Source organism: Nerophis lumbriciformis, linkage group LG15, assembly GCF_033978685.3.
Source record: "Nerophis lumbriciformis linkage group LG15, RoL_Nlum_v2.1, whole genome shotgun sequence".
NCBI lineage: Eukaryota > Metazoa > Chordata > Actinopteri > Syngnathiformes > Syngnathidae > Nerophis > Nerophis lumbriciformis.
Genome location: NC_084562.2, coordinates 7,820,983 through 7,840,168, shown reverse-complemented (window position 1 = coordinate 7,840,168; position 19,186 = coordinate 7,820,983). Strand labels below are relative to the sequence as shown.

The following is a 19,186-nucleotide window of genomic DNA, read 5'->3' as shown; positions in this document are numbered from 1 at the left end:
TTAATATTGTGAGGGTCTAGTTCATAGTGAGGCCAGCAGTATAAATTAAATACACAGTGGACATAAGTAAAGGAAATTAAATTAGCTCAAATATACCTACAAACGAGGCATAATGCAATATGTACATACAGCTAGCTTAAATGGCATTGATTAGATTGCAGTCACGTTTGATGGACAAAGTAAGACAAAGAAAGAGTGGCATAAAATATGTCTTTCTGTGGCAGCGTCGGAGAAAGTTGTACATTTAAACAAAGTATGGTGAGTTCAAGGACCGCCAAAAGTAGTAGGACAAAACGGCGCTCGCCAAATACTCTCGTCAGTGAAGCATGTTTAATATAAACAGTGGGATTTCTAATAATTAGGAAGGTTTGTGTCATGTTTGTCCTCCTACAGAAACAGTAATAAAATAAAACGTTTTTTTCCCCTCATCTTTCAAAATATGAATACATTTTTGAAAAAGCTCCAGAGAGCCACTAGGGCGGCGCAAAAGAGCCGCGGTTCGCAGACCCCCGCACTAGTGGTATGTGGGCTCCATCGAGTGGTATGGCAAATAATCACTTAAGTATTCAAACACAGTGTTACTGTTCAAACTGTGTGTAATGTTACAGTGGACAAAAATATTAAATATACAGTACTTGGTAAATAAAATGTCTGTCTTATTTTTAATGCTCACCGCGTACACAGCATCGCTGCTCTCTCGACATGCTAGTTTAGCTGCGAACAAAACAACTAACCAATCACCGCGGATTAGATTTTTAACAACTAAAGATACGAACTTGATAGTAAATAAACCAACGTTACCACTGCCAAGTGTTTTGATCGTTCATGTCGATTGTGTTTTAACGTTTAGGGGACGTGCTCTAATGAAATAAGTAAACACACTTTGTCGGCGGTGGTGTAGTGGTTGGCTACGGAGCTACAATGGCTTTGACTGGGGGATGGGACTTCAGAGACATGGATGGGAAGTGACGTGTGTTGTGGGGGTTAAAGGTTTTTCGAGAGTTGCCGGGAAAATAAGAGACACAGAGTTTGTACTTGAACGCAGCATTTTTTTGAAATAGAATGCAGCCATTTCTTTGAATGTTACAACACTTTGAATGGTGGTCGCTGTTTTGTTTCACTAAAACGGTGTCTGCGCATACATGCTGCTCGATGAAATAGTTAGCAGGAAAAGGAGAACACAAAAATGCCACTGAAGAAAAAGATAAAAGCTCATGCTGGTCAGCAGACTAGTATTGCAGCTGTATTTTCTGTTTCCGTTCCTAATGATCAGGCTAGCAATAGCACTGCATTATCTCCTGTACAAACTTAGCTTACATCGTCCTCCTAAAAAAGTCAACTTTTTTCCAGCTGTGTCTCAAAATCACATACTAAGTCTGCACTTTTCAGATGACAATTTCATGTACTGCAACATTTGCACCACTCTCAACAAAACAGGCACGTCGATTGCGGTTAAGATTTAGTTTTTGTTCAAATCAGCACTTCTGTTGATATGTTTTGGTACTCATTTTCATTTTAATTCTACTCATTGATTTAGGTGTTAATTATGTTGTTCCAAAATGCTATTTTATTAGAATTGTGTATGTCATGGCCTTGTGACCGTTTTAAGTTCAAACACATTTTCAAGATAAATCAAAATATATTTAAGTCATTATAACCATATCATATCAAGTTATCATTATTATAAATGCGTGGGTTCCCTCCGGGTACTCCGGCTTCCTCCCACCTCCAAAGACATGCACCTGGGGATAGGTTGATTGGCAACACTAAATTGGCCCTAGTGTGTGGATGTGAGTGTGAATGTTGTCTGTCTATCTGTGTTGGCCCTGTGATGAGGTGGCGACTTGTCCAGGGTGTACCCCGCCTTCCGCCCGATTGTAGCTGAGATAGGCTCCAGCGCCCCCCGCGACCTCAAAAGGGAATAAGCGGTAGAAAATGGATGGATGGATAAATAATTATATCAAATTAACTTAATATATTTTCAAGAACTAGAAATAAATACATATTTTTAAAAGGGTGTAGCTGTTTGCAACTTCTTCTGTTGCATTTTTTAAACAAAAAACATAAAAACACCACCAGCTAGCTTATGTTACCAATAGTAGTTATGTCATTACGTGCTAGGAGCCCATAGTGGTCCGAATGGAAAACCTAAAATCCTCAAGAAATGTATCTCTCCCTAAGCATCTGCGTAAAGGTTGCAAACAGCCCCTTTTAGTGGTACCAACTGAATTTTCCCAGGAACCACATTAAATTACCACCTGTGAGTCCTAGGGACTCATTACATTGAAAACCTATCAACATCACTAGTCATTCTGGCATGTGTATAAGTAGCATAATGATATGTTATGTAATTGCATGTGACGTGATGTAAGTCATGTTATGTAAATGAATGTGTAGCTTAGTACATGTGTGGGCGGCATGATGTCGTATTACTTGACTATAAAAAGCTGTAGGAGAGGGCTGTTTAAGTGAGAGTTCCATTAGGGCTTATGAAATGATTCCCGGGCGCGGCACCGCTGCTGCCCATTGCTCCCCTCACCTCCCAGGGGGTGAACAAGGGGATGCGTCAAATGCAGAGGACAAATTTCGCCACACCTAGTGTGTGTGTGACAATCATCGGTACTTTAACTTTAATATGTATGGTTGCACATGTTACTGTGTACATTGTTTGAGTGTTAATAATACAAAACCCAAAACCAGCGAAGTTGGCATGTTGTGTAAATCGTAACTAAAAACAGAATACAATGATTTGCAAATCCTTTTCAACTTTATTTTCAATTGAGTACACTGCAAAGACAAGATATTTAATGTTCGAACTGAGAAACGTAATTTATTTTGCAAATAATCATTAACTTAGAATTTAATGCCAGCAACACATTATAAAAAAGTTGGCACAGGGGCATTTTACCACTGTGTTACATGGCCTTTCGTTTTAACAACACTCAGTAAACATTTGGGAACTGAGGAGACCAATTTTTGAAGCTTTTCAGGTGGAATTATTTCCCATTCTTGCTTGATGTACAGCTTAAGCTGTTCAACAATCCAGGGTCTCCGTATTTTACACTTCATAATGCGCCACACATTTTCAATAGAAGACAGGTCTGGACTGCATGCAGGCCAGTCTAGTATCCGCACTCTTTTACTACGAAGCCACGCTGTTGTAACACAAACAGAATGTGACTTGGCTTTGTCTTACTGAAATAAGCAGGGGCGTCCATGAAAAAGACATTGCTTGGATGGCAACATATGTTGCTCCAAAACCTGTATGTACCTTTCAGCCCTAACAGTGCCTTCACAGATGTGTAAGGTACCCATGCCTTGAGCACTAATACACTCCCATACCATCACAGATGCTGGCTTTTGAACTTTGCGCCTATAACAGTCCGGATGGTTATTTTCCTCTTTAGTCCGGAGGACACAACGTCCACAGTTTTCAAAAACAATTTGAAATGTTGAATCGTCAGACCATAGAACACTTTTTCACTTTGCATCAGTCCATCTTAGATGAGGTCGGGCCCAGCGAAGCGTTTCTGGGTGTTGTTGATAAATGGCTTTCTCTTTGCATTGTAGAGTTTTAACTTGCACTTACAGATGTAGTGACAAACTGTAGTTACTGACAGTGTTTTTTCTGAAGTGTTCCTGAGTCCATGTGGTGATATCCTTTACACACGGATGTCGTTTTTTGAAGCAGTACCGCCTGGGGGATCAAAGATCTTGGGCCTTGCCGCTTCCGTGCAGTGATTTCTCCAGATTCTCTAAACCTTTTGATGATATTACGGACCGTAGATGGTGAAATCCCAAAATTCTTGCAATAGCTCGAGAAATGTAGTGACCCTCGCCCCATCCTGGTTTGTGAATGACTGAGCATTTCATGGAAGCTGCCTTCATACCAAATCATGGCACCCAACTGTTCCCAATTACCGGTAGCCTGTTCACCTGTGGGATGTTCCACAATTGTACAAAATGTTTGATGAGCATTCCTTAACTTTCTAAGTTTAATTTGCCACTTGTGCCAGCTTTTTTGAAACATGTTGCAGGCATCAAATTCCAAATTAGTTCATATTTGCAAAAAATAAAGTTTACCAGTTCGAACGTTAAGTATCTTGTTTTTGCAGTCTATTCAATTGAATATAGGTTAAAAATGATTTGCAAATCATTGTATTCTGTTTTTATTTACGGTTTACACAACGTGCCAACTTCACTGGTTTTGAATTTTGTACAATTGTGTTTATGTGAGACACTTGATATTGCTCCCAATTATTTTCTGTGCTACAAAAATTTTTCATTCAGTTGTTCCGGTGCTTCTAGTGAAAAAGCTAAGTGTGCAGAGTCTCTAATAAAATATATGAAAATACTAGATTTTACAAAGAAAACACCACTTCAATTTGTTTAATACTCCATATGAATTTGAAACACCAGAATAAAAATGGAAAAAAATGCTCTGGCAGTGGTCTATATTTCTAGATTGCTTATTCGCTCATTTTGCTGTCAATTAAAAAGAGATTCAGCCTTAGATCATCCAATCATGCGGAAGCTCAGCGTTGAGGCCATATCTATGGTTGAGGCCAGCCAAGGCAAAGCCTACTTTCCATTCACTTCTGATGGGCGGGACAAAGCCAAGCATTTATCCAATGTCTGTTTAGTTGGCTGCGGTGGAACGGCCCACTCTAAACTACCCGCTCGAAGTTAATCAGCTGTCGCGACAGTAGCTGATTCTGAACAAAAGTTGAATGCATTCCAGCACATATTTAGTCAGTGAAACGTCAGCACAAAAGTACATATTTGACGACTTATTTTATTGGCATATTAGGGGAAACTATTCTTCCCTTGCTTCCCACTGATACTAGCGGTGGGACAATACAATCCTCTCATGAGACAAGACCATAGGCGATATTGGGCTATCGACATTATAGAGTTGTAGAGTTGGGATCTGCGTTTTAGAAAACTACTATGACAAGGTATTGTGACTAGACAAGGAAACATGTTTTGATTTGGCTGGGTCACAAAACAATGAAGGTGTATTTTGATATATTTTATAACTTGGCATACCGGTACATGAACTCCATATGCGCTTTTAACTGCTGAACTTGTTTCCACAAATAAAAACTACAATTACAAATTATGAAAGTTAAATGAAATAACAAAATTAAATGAAAATGTATTTTTTTAGTCACATTGCTCAGTCTTCTGCATCTCTGATTCTGTATTGGGCTGTATTGTTTTATGTCTGGGCTGTGGAAGTGGCGTCTTGCTATTGAGAGAAGCAATCCAGTGTGTTTGGAGTGCTTTACTGTTTTGAAATCCATAATCAACAGTTAACTTGTTTCTGCTTGGACATACACACAAGAAAGATATAGCTGAGCGTCTCCCCCACCATGCCCGCCTGAGCGAGCAACTTTGACCATTGAGGCTAGCTGTGTTCGCTGGCTTTCAGCTTGTTGTGTGCGCAAAGCACTACATGTGCGATTCCAATCCCTCACGCACGTCCAGACGGTAAGCTTCTATTTAAGGAAAAAAAAGTCTGTGTCTTGTTTTGCCTGCGAGAGAGCTTTTCTCTAAACAAGAAATTAATATATCGTCACACCTAGAGATGTCCCGATCCAGGTTTTTGCACTTCCGATCCGATACCGATATTGTTTTTGCACTTCCGATCCGATACCGATACTGGCCTATCCGAGCATGTATTAAAGTTTAAAGTTATTTAGCCTACTTAGTTGTCAGAATCATGTTGAAAAGGGTTTTAGTACTCTTGATAACAACTAGCCAGCTGAATTAGGTGAGTTTGAATAATACACAATGGTTGGTAACAAGAAACTGACCTGTTTATTCAAGGATAAACACAAAATAGACAAAATTATACATGACAAACAGAAATGGCATCATTGAACTAGGGCTGGGCGATATGGCCTTTTTTTAATATTGCGATATTTTAAGGCTATATTGCGATACACGATATATATCTCGATATTTTGCCTTAGCCTTGAATGAACACTTGATGCATATAATCACAGCAGTATGATGATTCTATGTGTTTTGATTGATTGATTGAGACTTTTATTAGTAGGTTGCACAGTGAAGTACATATTCCGTACAATTGACCACTAAATGGTAACACCCCAATAAGTTTTTCAACTTGTTTAAGTCGGGTCCACTTAAATTGATTCATGATACAGATATATACTATCAGATATATACTATCATCATAATACAGTCATCACACAAGATAATCACATTGAATTATTTACATTATTTATAATCCAGGGTGTGTAAGTGTCAAAAAGACAGCCAAAAGAGTTTGATATGAGAATAAATCTAAAGTTAAAATATAGGGTAGAAATGCACCCATTTGCAGGAAATGTAGTCTTGATTTTCAAAAATTGATTTCAAAGCTTGCATGTCTACATTAAAACATTCTTCTTCATACTGCATTAATATATGCTACTTTTAAACTTTCATGCAGAGAAGGAAATCACAACTAAATAGATCACTACTTTTTTCAGACGGTGTTGATCTGGAAATTTTTGCCTCAGCATTTTGATGGTGTGGACGTGGGGCACCGAACGGAGATAAGCGTCTCGACAGACATTACAATATTTGAACAATGATGACGAAAACGGTTTTCTCTGTCGTGTCCGTGTGTCAAAAATTGTTATGCGCTTATTTTTTTATTTGATTTTGTGCGTGGCATAGATTTGCCGTGCGCAGAAGACGTTTGAGCAGGCGCGCACCTTAGCGGCTGCGCTAGCATCACAGGTAACGTTAGCCATGCTGCTACCTCTCTGCTCGGGGATGACGTATACGTATTTGACGTATGACGTGACAGTATGTGACGTATGAAGCGACAGTATGTGACGTGTGTAAGAAGGTGCGCTCGCTGTCTGTGAGAGGGAGACACAGGAAAGAGTGAGAAGAGCCTGTCGTGTAATGCCAGCAGCTAAAAGCAACTGCGTGAGAATTGTGGATGTGTTGAAGGTGTGCTGGAAAATGCGGAACGGAAATTACGGAGCAGCAGAAAAGTGGAATGTATTATTTAAATCGGTGCGTTGGAATACACGGACCGGAGTTTTTTTTTAAACTGGATCTGGATCGGCATTTTCCCATGCCTTGCCGATACGCATTTTTTGACAAATATCGGCGGCCGATCCGATCCAAATATCGGATCGGGACATCCCTAGTCACACCACTAATATACTAATTAGAACAGTGATTCTCAAACTGTGGTACGCGGGCTCCATCTAGTGTTACGCCTAAGACACAGCGTTACTGTTCAAACTCTGTAATGTAACAGTAGCCAAAATATTAAATATACTTGTTAAATAAAACCTCTGCCTTGTTTTAATAAATACTTGGCCTATACCGATACAAGACTAGTTTCCTCAACAGTACCAACATTAGATACTTTTTTGTCTGTTCCTTAATTAATTATAAAATCTCTGTTTAATTTATTACAACTGAGATAATATTGTTTTCTTGAACTTCTGAGTCTCTTTTGCAAAGACGGGTGGTAAAGACTCAGAGTTGTTTTGTAGGAAGTTTTGGATGGAGAATGGAAAGAAAACTTTGGTGAATAAGCTCTGTGGATTGATGGAAGGAGTTTTATGCTTGAATAAAAAGACGGGTTTGTGCCTGCTTCATTTGTTGTGTACAAGCTTGCCAGTTGTGCGGAATACAGAGTTATTGCTAACCAATTTGGAGTACACAAATGCAGCGTGAAAGGGTTTGTTTATCTTTGCCTTGTAATATTCCTGCTTCATTATCTTACGTCTCACTCGTCGGAAGTCCAAATGAAGCCGGTATTATACATTTCCTTTGCCATCTTGTTTAAATAAATCTTGGTGTCTTTTTTTTTTTAATCCCATCAATGCATTTCAAAATGTTACGTTCTTTTAATATGTAAAGCAAATAAGCAGTCTCCTCTTAATTCCGATTGTTCCCTTTTTTTTATTGAACGGGATCTGCTTCTGGGCTATATCTCACGCGTTGAGACTGGCGGATGCAAAGGGTCCTGTGGCGGCACACACCCACTCAAGATATCTGGTTGTCAATCGCATAATCCAGCTGTGTTAGTCCGACTTTTCAAAAACCAAACACGATCATATTAAGGTGTTTCCATGAGTTTTAGGATACTTATTTAGAGCCAAACTATTTGAGAAATTGGACAAATTTAGTGCATGGACACGTACTGATTTAGTACCGAGTGCATCTCTGTAATTAGTATCGCTGGTAGGTAGTTATACTGCATAAAATAAAATGTATATAAATTATATAAAGTGTATATTTCTGTGAATTTTATTTTGGACTGTTTGTGTTACTGTTTGTATTAAGGATGTCCCGATCAGGGATTTATGCTGCTGTTTCTGATACCGATTACATGTATTAACTAGAGATGTCGATAAATGCGTTAAATGTACGTAATATCGGAAATTATCGGTATCGTTTTTTTTTTATCGGTATCGTTTTTTTGTTTTGTTTTTGTTTTGTTTTTTTGTTTTATTAAATAAACATAAAAAACACAAGATACACTTACAATTAGTGCACCAACCCAAAAAACCTCCCTCCCTCATTCACACAAAAGGGTTGTTTCTTTCTGTTATTAATAGTCTGGTTCCTACATTATATATCAATATATCAATACAGTGTGCAAGGGATACAGTCTGTAAGCACACATGATTGTGTGTGCTGCTGGTCCACTAATAGTACTAACCTTTAACAGTTAATTTTACTAATTTTCATTAATTACTAGTTTCTATGTAACTGTTTTTATATTGTTTTACTTTCTTTTTTATTCAAGAAAATGTTTTTAATTTATTTATCTTATTTTATTTTATTAATTTAAAAAAAAAGTACCTTCTCTTCACCATACCTGGTTGTCCAAATTAGGCATAATAATGTGTTAATTCCACGACTGTATATATCGGGTTGGTATCGGTAATTAAAGTGTTGGACAATATCGGAATATTGGATATCGGCAAAAAGCCATTATCGGACATCCCTAGTATTAACTGTCAATTTTTTCAATGTATTTATATTAAGTGCTATTGACAGTGTAACAATATCAACGCAGTATTTAAACTTGTTCTTTATTCTCTTTTATTACATACAATTGTTTGATCAAAACAACATCAAGAGTACACAATAACTAAATAAAATCTAAATTGATATTACTCATTGGAATCCCTTTTGCTCTCAAAGTCCTCCTGTGACCAGGACGTATTCCCTAAATTTGAAAACCTGAAGAAAATCAACAAAAAAAATAATTTTGAGAAAATGAAAATATTGATCTAATCACTCTAGTATTGATAATATACGGATAATACCCTTGGTCTTAACACCACTAACTTAAGTTAAAGTACCAATGATTGTCACACACACACTAGGTGTGGTGAAATTTGTCCTCTGCATTTGACCCATCCCCTTGTTCACCCCCTGGGAGGTGAGGGGAGCAGTGGGCAGCAGCGGTGGCCATGCCCAGGAATTATTTTTGGTGATTAACCCACAATTCCAACCCTTGATGCTGAGTGCCAAGCAGGGAGGTAATAGGTACCATTTTTATAGTCTTTGGTATGACTCGGCCGGAGTTTGAACTCACAACCTACCGATCTCAGGGCGGACACTCTAACCACTACACCAGAGTAAGTAACTTATGGATCGATCTGCCCTCTTACATGTCGTGTACTGACTGTGACAATGCTGACACATGCACCAACAGATGTTATATTATTCTCTCTCTACACTCCTATTATTTGTACTTATTCGTTTTTTGACAACTGCTTACTTTCTGTTGTCAGTTAAAGTAGTTCCATCTATACTTTATAAACATTACCAGGTACTTATTCCTTGGTGTTTCAACCTATTTTAGCAGCTACCTTAGCTGTTAGCATACCTAGCTCGCTCTTGTTGTGTAACATGTTTAGCCTGGTCCTCCAGTGACAATGTTATTAGGACACTAAGAAGTGCAGGTTATTTGCCATAAGGAAGTTAATTATTATTAACTTAGGGAAGCGGGTCCACACTATGTATGGAGATACACAATTAGCTGCTAGCTTATCAGCCGGATGACTAAAAATAAATGCAACATTAGCCAGAGGAGTTCAACGTTTGTGATCGGCCATTGACGGCATTAATCAGCAATGGCGATCAAATACTTTTCCAGGAAAATCGTACGATACTGATTGTTTGCTGATCGATCAGCACATCCCTAGTCAGTATCAGACAAGTCAATTTAAGAAGTAACAAAAGCCAGAGTCTTAAAAGGTAGCACAAAATAAATAGTATTTTTAATTATTTTTTAAATAACACACAGTATGTTAATTTTTGGCATTTGTTTTTGCCCACTAACTCTGCAGACACCATCTGCTTAAAATAGCTACTTTAAAAAATATGTGCGGGTGTGATACTGCCGAAGGATGTTAAAGCTGGTCTTCTGAAAAGGCCCTACCTAAAATAAATATGAAAAAAGGATTTTGTATTAGAGTTGATCGATTTGGATATTTACAAGGAATCGTTTTTAACCTAAAAATGAGAAAAACACTCATCACTCAAAAATATACTGTAGTGCACAAGCAGTTTGTTCCAAATTACAGTGTCTTTAGGCTTAAAAAAGAAATATATATAGAGTTTATATTTTCTTGTGTAACTGTATACTGAGTGTTGATAGTGTAACCTTTGTGATGATTAAAATGATTAATCAACCGAAATCTCCCTAGCACACTGGCAAGAAAACTGCACACTGCAGGATTTTTGTGCACAGTACATTGACTGTTGTAATAGTCCAATTAGCAGAGGTACTGTTTCTCGGAATTGCTGTCTGTTGACTCTCGCTGCACAAAAGATATTCTGTACAAGTTAAAAATCTGCTCTAACAATAAAAGAACATGTTTTGTATAATCAAAGCACATGGGTATTATTTGTCTGTGGCGTCAAGAAGGCGTCTGTGTTGTTCATTAGTGTCGTGCAAATAATACATTTGTGTATTAGTGCACACTAACTCCTTTCTGACCTAAATATCTGATATCTAAAAATGGTGTAAATCCAAGAGAAAAGCAACACATTCACAGAACTAGTTGCGGCGGCCTCTTTTTATCCTGTTTTGATTGGTGGAAAGACAAATCTGTGGTGTGTCAAGAGGCATTTCCTTTTGGAGTTGTGTGACTAAGTAGTGAAGGTTCTATTTCACAAATGTCAAACTCAAAGCTCGGGGGCCACGTCTGGCCCACCACAGCATTTTATGTGGCCCGCAAAAGCTTGGAAATGTATCAATAAGGCAATTCATCTTTCTTAATGATGTCTTTCAATTTTGACAGACATTTTTTTTATGAATGCAAATGCAGTTTTTAACTTGATATTTTGATACAACAAGGTATTCCAAATTTTTTTTAATTTAAAACCTTTTTTAAATTAAATTCTACTTGGAATCTGCTTGACTTATGATTACAAAACAAGCTTTCTATCAGATTGTAAAACAGTGTTATTGTGTGTTAAACAGTGATAATCAAATGAAGGGGCAATTGTGTATTATACAGTCCCTTTAGGGTTTTGGGGCTTTTTTTGGTGATTTTGGTGGCCTAAATTGCCTTGTTTGCTGCGGCATTTTAGAAAAATTGCGGTACAATCACCCCTTTTGATGCTGGGAGGCATTTGATTGGTTTGACCAGAGGTCTTCCTCAGGAGGTCTGCAGCGGTACTGTGAAATATTTAGACTTTTTATTTTTTATATATGTACATTTTTATAAGTATGTTTTTACTACACTGCAATTTTTTTTTACAAATTTAAATCTTTTAAATCTTGATATACACATTAACATTGGTTTATAAATTGGCATTGACATGGCCGCCCTACTCACTGTACCTTGCAGGTTTGTAATAAAAACATGAATCAATAATTACACTGCATTATTCTAATAATCTTAGCATTTAAGATAGCTAGCTATTAGCGTTCTAGTTGCAAAATAGGGATTAGCACGGTTGCTGCCAGCTTGCGATATTCTTGAAAATCTTAGTTTTGCACAACCACAAGGTACCTTTTAGGATCATCTTAATTTACAGTAAAACACAATTTTATAAGGAATATGTAAGTGGGGGTTCCTGCTCCATATTTCCATCAGTTTGGGTGTCTTAGGTCTGGAAAACGTTAAAGACCCCTGTAACGGTTAGACAGTTGCATCGTGTTTGAGTGCTGCCGGGACAAATTCTGTTGGCGAAAATGTCGATGATTGGCGAAAATGTACAGGATTAATTCCGGATATCGGGCCAAAGTTGCAAGACCGTGCATAATTTGCAGGAATTGTTGAATAAGTGTGAGTTGATGTCATCCCAACTTTGCGAAATCCTGGAAGGGGCTGATCAATATCATGAAGCGGCCCTCAGAGGGCTTTCATGATTGCAATGTGGCCCATATTTCGCACACACAATTATCTGTTACAAGTTCTTGATGTCAGTTATCATTTAATCAGTTTTTCTACAGGCCGAGGTATTTTGGTCTCTTATAAAACGAAAAGCTGCCCTCCAATCATACAGATTAGATCAGATTACAGTCAGGCTTTCTCTTTTCTCCTAATGTTTGCAGAAGCATTTTAATGTTTAAAGTGTTGTTAAAATAAGCAACAGTGGAACACTGACCTTAATACCAACTACCTCACAGGGCTCTTGAAAGGTGCATTTGTTAAAATAGTACATTGTTTGCAGTCTAAACAGCATCTAATAGCACACCATGTTAGGTCACTTTTCGTTTGTGCATTGAAAGTTTGTACATTTTGAGAATAAATAAAAACATTTATTAAAGTAAAATACATTTAAAATGGAGTTTGGATAATTTATATTTCGATAGTTATTGGTATTAGTTTATTTCAAACATTGCATAAAGTTACAGTCCATACATGACATATATAACATTTCACATTTTAATATGTCTGAAAAGGAGTAGAAAGAAGCAGAATGTATTTAATCCTATGCATTTTTAATCCTATGCATTTTCTTTTTTACAGGAATTACTAACAGATGTGTTCACTTGCCATTGTCTCGATCTGTAACACAAACACAATAAATATCAATAAAGTTTATATGACAAAAATATATATTAATAAAGTTCACATTAATAATTAGTTGTGATTTACATTATTTGCTGTGTATGTAATACATTATGTATTATGTCTCATTTACGGGACAAGCGGTAGAAAATGGATGGATGGATGGATGTTTTTAAGTACTGTATGCTGTTCTATTGAGGTTGAACAATTTCTTTACCTGGAACATATAGGAACATTGTTTGACTTCTTTGCTTAATCCATTTCATATTAAATGTTTTAAGTAAATACAAATATTTTAAATTAAAATGTCCACTGTTATTTTCTCCTTATGTTGAGAAGAATTGTTGTACATTCTTGAGTAGCAGGTTAACTGTTTGCATAATTTTAAGTTTGTGAAATCACCAAATTATTGAATTTAAATATTTTTGATTCAATAGTGTTGAAAATGTTCTCTATAGCCGACATTATCTTAACTGACTTTTTTCTTAACACAATTAGTTAATGAAGTTGACTTTTGTCGTTATTTCCCCATATTTCTACATAATAACTAGGATATGATAACACTCGAGAACAGTAGAAAATAAGGAGTGATTTGTTTGTCCAAAACATATTTTGCTTTATTCATTATTGAGGTGTCTTTGCCACTTCATGTTGTATATTTTTAATAGGAGATTTACAGTCAATGTCTACGCTGTCTATTTGAATTTGTGTTTGACTTTTATTCCTACTGTTTCCAAATGGTGTAAATTTGGAAAGTTAGGTGGTCGGCAAGTTTTTCTTGTTTGTTGTTGTATTTCTGGGGGGAAAGACAACACTTAAAAAAAAAAAAACTCTTTTTTTTTTTTTTTTTATCAGTCTTGGTCATTTTCATCCTATCTCCCCGCACAGGTGTTCCTCTGTCTACTCAATGGGGTCCTCAGGGCTACTTCTACGCCATCCAGATTGCCCAGTACGGCTTGAGCCATTACAGCAAAAACCTGACCGAGCGTGCACCTCACGTGGTGGTCTATGATACAGCCGAGGAGAGAGATAACAGGATCAGCTCTGCAACATGGGCTGTGCCAAAGGGCGGAAGTCTCAGCCGTGTCTACGACAAGAGCCGCGCTTCCTCAGTCCGACAGTTTAGTGCTCCAGGTATGTAAGCATTCTGTCAGCCCAGGTGGCCGTGGGGTAAGGAGCTTATCGCTTGTTAACTGTGGCTGTATAAGGTTTGATATAAACATCTCCCTCAAGACAGGATAGTATGTGTGCTGCGTCCTTGCCACAAAATGCTTGTACTTTTTTGTCTGTATGGATACGAAATGGGTCCTAAATTATGTTCATTATGGTCTTAAGTCCTAAATTTAACTTGTTGAAACTTGCAAAGAACCTGATATTGGCTCCTAATGATATCAATGATAAATGCCAATTGCACAATAATACAAAACACCTGCTTGGATCAAGTCACAAATCATAACGTTGGTATATTATTATTATAGCTATGCCTGAGCGTTAAATTGAGTTCGTGGATAAATTCCTGTTTTTTGTTGCAGACGATTTAAAATAAAAAACATCTATGTTTTTTTTCCTCTACTTTTGGCATACTTTTGCCCCTCCCTCCCTGAGCTTTTATAGCTTCCGCTTGCCTCCTTATTTCTTTATCAGAGATTCACACACCCAGTAAAACATGGCTAACGCTAATTAGAGTAAGACATTTGTCCCCAAAAAAGGAAAAGTGTTGTCAGTGGTTTAGATTTGCGGCAACAGGTGTGGAACAAGTGACTGCACGCTGCAAAGTTTGTTTATAAAAGGCAACAGCACAACAGCATCGAGCCGACTGGGAGAAATGCATCTCTTTACAAGACGAACATGAACACAAACAAACTCCCGCTAAAAAGCAGCTTTCTGTGGTGGAATCATTTACACAAGGTACCATGTTAGGGGGAAAAAAGTAGCACAATGCACAGAGCAAACACTAAAGCAGTCACTATGCGCATCACCGAGATGTGTTGCAAATAAAATGGAAAAGCCTATGATTATCCACTTTTTAAACTATAGTCATCTTAATGTCTTACTTATTTATTTGCATACGATTTACACTACTACATTTTTATTTACAGAAGTATTTTATTCACAACATAAGATTCATGTTTGCACTTTGTGGGAGTTTTTTTATTTTCTACTTGTTGATTATTGGTATCTTAGTTGATTTATTGCAGCCAATTAATTTGCATGTAATATGCAATACTACATTTTTGTTTACATAAGTATTGTATTCAAGACATACATTTTAAGATTGTGCTTTAATAATCTCAATGTTGGAGATTATTATTTATTTGCATGCAATGTACATTTTTGTTTACAGAACAATGTTATTCAAGACAGAAGTATTGTCTCTTAGATTAATTTCATTCTTTGAAAATTATTGCATAAAAAGTCAATTTATATCTGGTCTAAAAAGAAGAATATTATATTATATATATATTTTGCTAACAGTTGGATGCAGTGAATGCAGTGTCATTTCAAATTACCGTATTAGTTTTTGATTTAAAAAAAAAAAAAAAAAAAAAGCTTGTTTTGAATTATCTCTATAATTTGTATTCATTGGTTTCTTTAAAAAGTACGGCAAAAATCAGAAAATAGAATATTTGTAAAAAAAAATATCCAAGATTTTATTTTTAGGGTATATCGCCCAGGTCTAAATATAGATGCTGCTATTGTAGTTTAATCATAACTGGACAATATTTCTTCACTGACAGAAGAGCGCAGTGCATGTCCTACTTCCATATTTTTGAAAGTGCCTGCGGTTTTTCCAACGGTGTCTACAGGCGCCTTTCTTAATGGTTTTGTTCAACAGTCCATCTCCTGTGTCCGGGGCAGAAATATGTCTGCCGAATGACAGATGTGTCTGCACTTGTTATAAGTGAGGCCTGCAGTCAGTCAGTACTTGCTCAATGAGTTCTTGGGGGGGGGGGGCTCACTGAATTTTCTCTTGAATGTTCAAGATTCTTCATAATGGATCTGCCTGACAAAATGTATCTCATACAACTAGGGATGGATACTTGTCTGATTGGAATCTATACAGTACCAATTCTCGGTACCTGGTAATCGAAACCAGTACTCAATTGTACCAACATTTGGTACTTCTGTGTGTGTTCATGTTTCAAATGTGAATTTGTTTAATAACTTTTAACAGTGAGCTGATAACTGTGTTGTCCAGACGATATCTTGATTTCTTACACTTCTCATTTTCTATTATTCTATAGAACTATAGATGCCTAAAAAGCTTATCTTGATAAATGTAAAATATGCTATAGTATTGTTGCAAATATCCATCAATCCATTTTCAACTGCTTGTCCTTCTTGGGGTCGCGGGGGGGCTAAAGCCTATACCAGCTGCACTTGGGCAGAAGGCGGGGTACACCCTGGAAAAGTCGCCACCTCGTCGCAGTGATGATATTACATTTGTGGTATTAAATGTAGAGCTGGGCGATGTAGCAAAAAAAAAAAAGTCATTATTCATTATCATCCAATCTTGATTAATGTCACAATTATATTATTTTTAATTAAAGCGGATTGTCCCATGCAGGATTATAGAGAGTACCGCATCCCTACTGTTTACTACTGCAGTATCTTATAACAAACATTTCCACCATGTTTAATTGAGGTAATATTTGTTCATATGTATAATTTTGTGTATATATAAATATATATACATTGGTTCTTTAACTTTAACTTATATATATATATATATATATATATATATGTATATATATATGTGTATATATAATATATATAATATATAATATGTATATATAATATATATATATATATATATATAATATATATAATATATAATATATATATAATTGTTCGGTACGTTTTGTGGGGCGAAAGAGAACAACCGTACCAAAGTTATTTTTGTTTTTTTGCTTGTATTCTGCAGTAAGCAAAGTATAATTGGTGTAGTGAATACTATACGACTTTTATTTCAAGTTAACATGTACTAAACAACACTTTCGAATGGCAAATTATTATTTGTAATCTTTGATTACTTGTATACAGTGAGGTTCACAAGTATTTGCACACCCTGCAATTTTGCAAGTTCTCCCACTTAGGGAGAGATCTGAAATGTTCATTATAGATGTATTTCCACTGTTAGAGACATAATCTAAAAAGGAAAATCCAGAAATCACATTATATGATGTTTTTAATGATTTATTTGTATGTCACTGGGGTTCAAAAGTATGTGCACACATGAGAATCAGCAAGAATTATGACCACCTTTACCCCACAACTAATCACCCACCCACCACCCCTTTGAGCTCATTAAAGTCACCTGTGCAGCCCACAGTCAGTCAAGGTCCAACTGCTTCCATGGGCAAGACCAAAGAGCTGTCAAAAGAGACCAGAGACAAATTTGTAGAGCTCCACAAAGCTGGAAAAAGCTATGGGACAATTGGGAAGCAGCTTGGTGAGAATAGATCAACTGTTGCAGCAATTGTTAGAAAATGGAAACATGACTGCTAATCTACTTCGGGCTGGGGCTCCATGTAAGATCTCTTCTCGTGGGGCATCACTCATGATAAGAAAAGTGAGGAATCAGCCCAGAACTACACGGCAGGAGCTGGTGAATGGCCTGAAAAGAGCTGGGACCTCTGTTTCCAAGGCTACTATCAGTAGAACACTACGGCGTAGTGCTTTAAAATCATGCATCGCACGGAAGGTTCCCCTGCTTAAGTCAGCCCATGTCCAGGCCCGTCTGAAGTTTGCCAGTGGCCATCTGGATGATCCAGAGGAGTATTGGGAGAAAGTCATGTGGTCAGATGAGACCAAAATAGAACTTTTTGGTATAAACTCCACTCGTCAGGTTTGGAGGAAAAAGAAGGATTAGTATCATCCCACATTGAAGATGGGTCGTGGCTGGGTCTTCCAACATGACAATGACCCAAAGCACACAGCCAGGATAACCAAGGAGTGGCTCCATACCAACCATATCAAGGTTCTGGAGTGGCCTAGCCAGTCTCCAGACCTAAATCCAATAGAAAATATTTGGAGGTAGCTAAAACTTTGTGTTGCTCGGCGACAGCCCCGAAACCTGACAGATCTAGAGAAGATTTGTGTGGAGGAGTGGGCCAAAATCCCTGTTGCCGTGTGTGCAAACCTAGTGAAGAACTATAGGAAACGTTTGACCTCTGTAATTGCAAACAAAGGCTTCTGCACTAAATATTAACACTGATGTTCTCATGTGTGCAAATACTTATGAACCCCAGTAACATACAAATAAATCATTAAAAAAATCATACAGTGTGATTTCCGGATTTTTCTTTTTAGAGTATGTCTTTAACAGTGGAAATACATCTATGATGAACATTTCAGACCTCTCCCTAATTTCTAAGTGGGAGAACTTGCAAAATTGCAGGGTGTGCAAATACTTGTGGACCTTACTGTTCATCAGTGTTTCCCACCGGTGCTTTGGCAAACAAAAAGTGGTGACCCACTTTGCAGAGTTTTTAAAACTCAAATTCCCTGTCTTGTATTGAATGAAAATACATTAAAGTGCAGTATAAATTAGAGGTACTGTAAAATAATGTGTACCAACAAATAAAACAAGTTTAATGATTATTTGAGGAACAAAATGTTTGTGTTCTTTTTGTTTGTTTGTGGTTTTAAAAAAGTGTCAGCGGAGTTTTAGTACATGTTATATCAGAGGAGTGAAATCTTTGCAGACTCATAAACAAAATGTCTGATTAAAATACTATTTTGATATAAAAATGCCTATTCTGATTAAATCAGTGGGTGTGTTGATTCTCCCAGTCGGGACCAATACAGTCACATAGATGTTCTATGAGTGCTTGCGAGTCCGCATTCAGTGCAGGATTACTGGTGAGCTGCAGTGAAACTAAAGTGTGTCACTAAGGTCGCTGCTTCTTTTAAATGTTGTGTTTCAACTTCTGTACAAGTGTTAGTCGTATTTCTCTATTTTGTTCTTCTGGACTGCACTTCCAGCTGTGTAAGGGGGAAGAAGTACAATACTGATTGGACATTTATTACGTCGTCAGGAGACTGACTTTTGCGACGGTGGAACGAGATTGCCGTGCACACGGACACACGTTCACGCAAACGTACACACACATTCACAGACACACAGGATCGCGGTCAATAAAGGTGGATTGTTCTGT

The 19,186-nt window shown here is 37.2% G+C and overlaps 1 protein-coding gene and 1 pseudogene across 1 annotated transcript in view; both read left to right on the top strand.

The window, feature by feature from the left end:
* Window positions 1-19,186, top strand: part of glceb (glucuronic acid epimerase b) — a 76,659-nt gene that overhangs the window by 42,443 nt on the left and 15,030 nt on the right. The window contains exon 4 of the mRNA XM_061974902.2: window positions 13,914-14,159. Coding sequence (XP_061830886.2) covers window positions 13,914-14,159 — 246 coding nt within the window. The remainder of the gene's footprint in view (window positions 1-13,913; window positions 14,160-19,186) is intronic.
* On the top strand, window positions 17,224-18,317 carry LOC140679442 (uncharacterized; annotated as a pseudogene).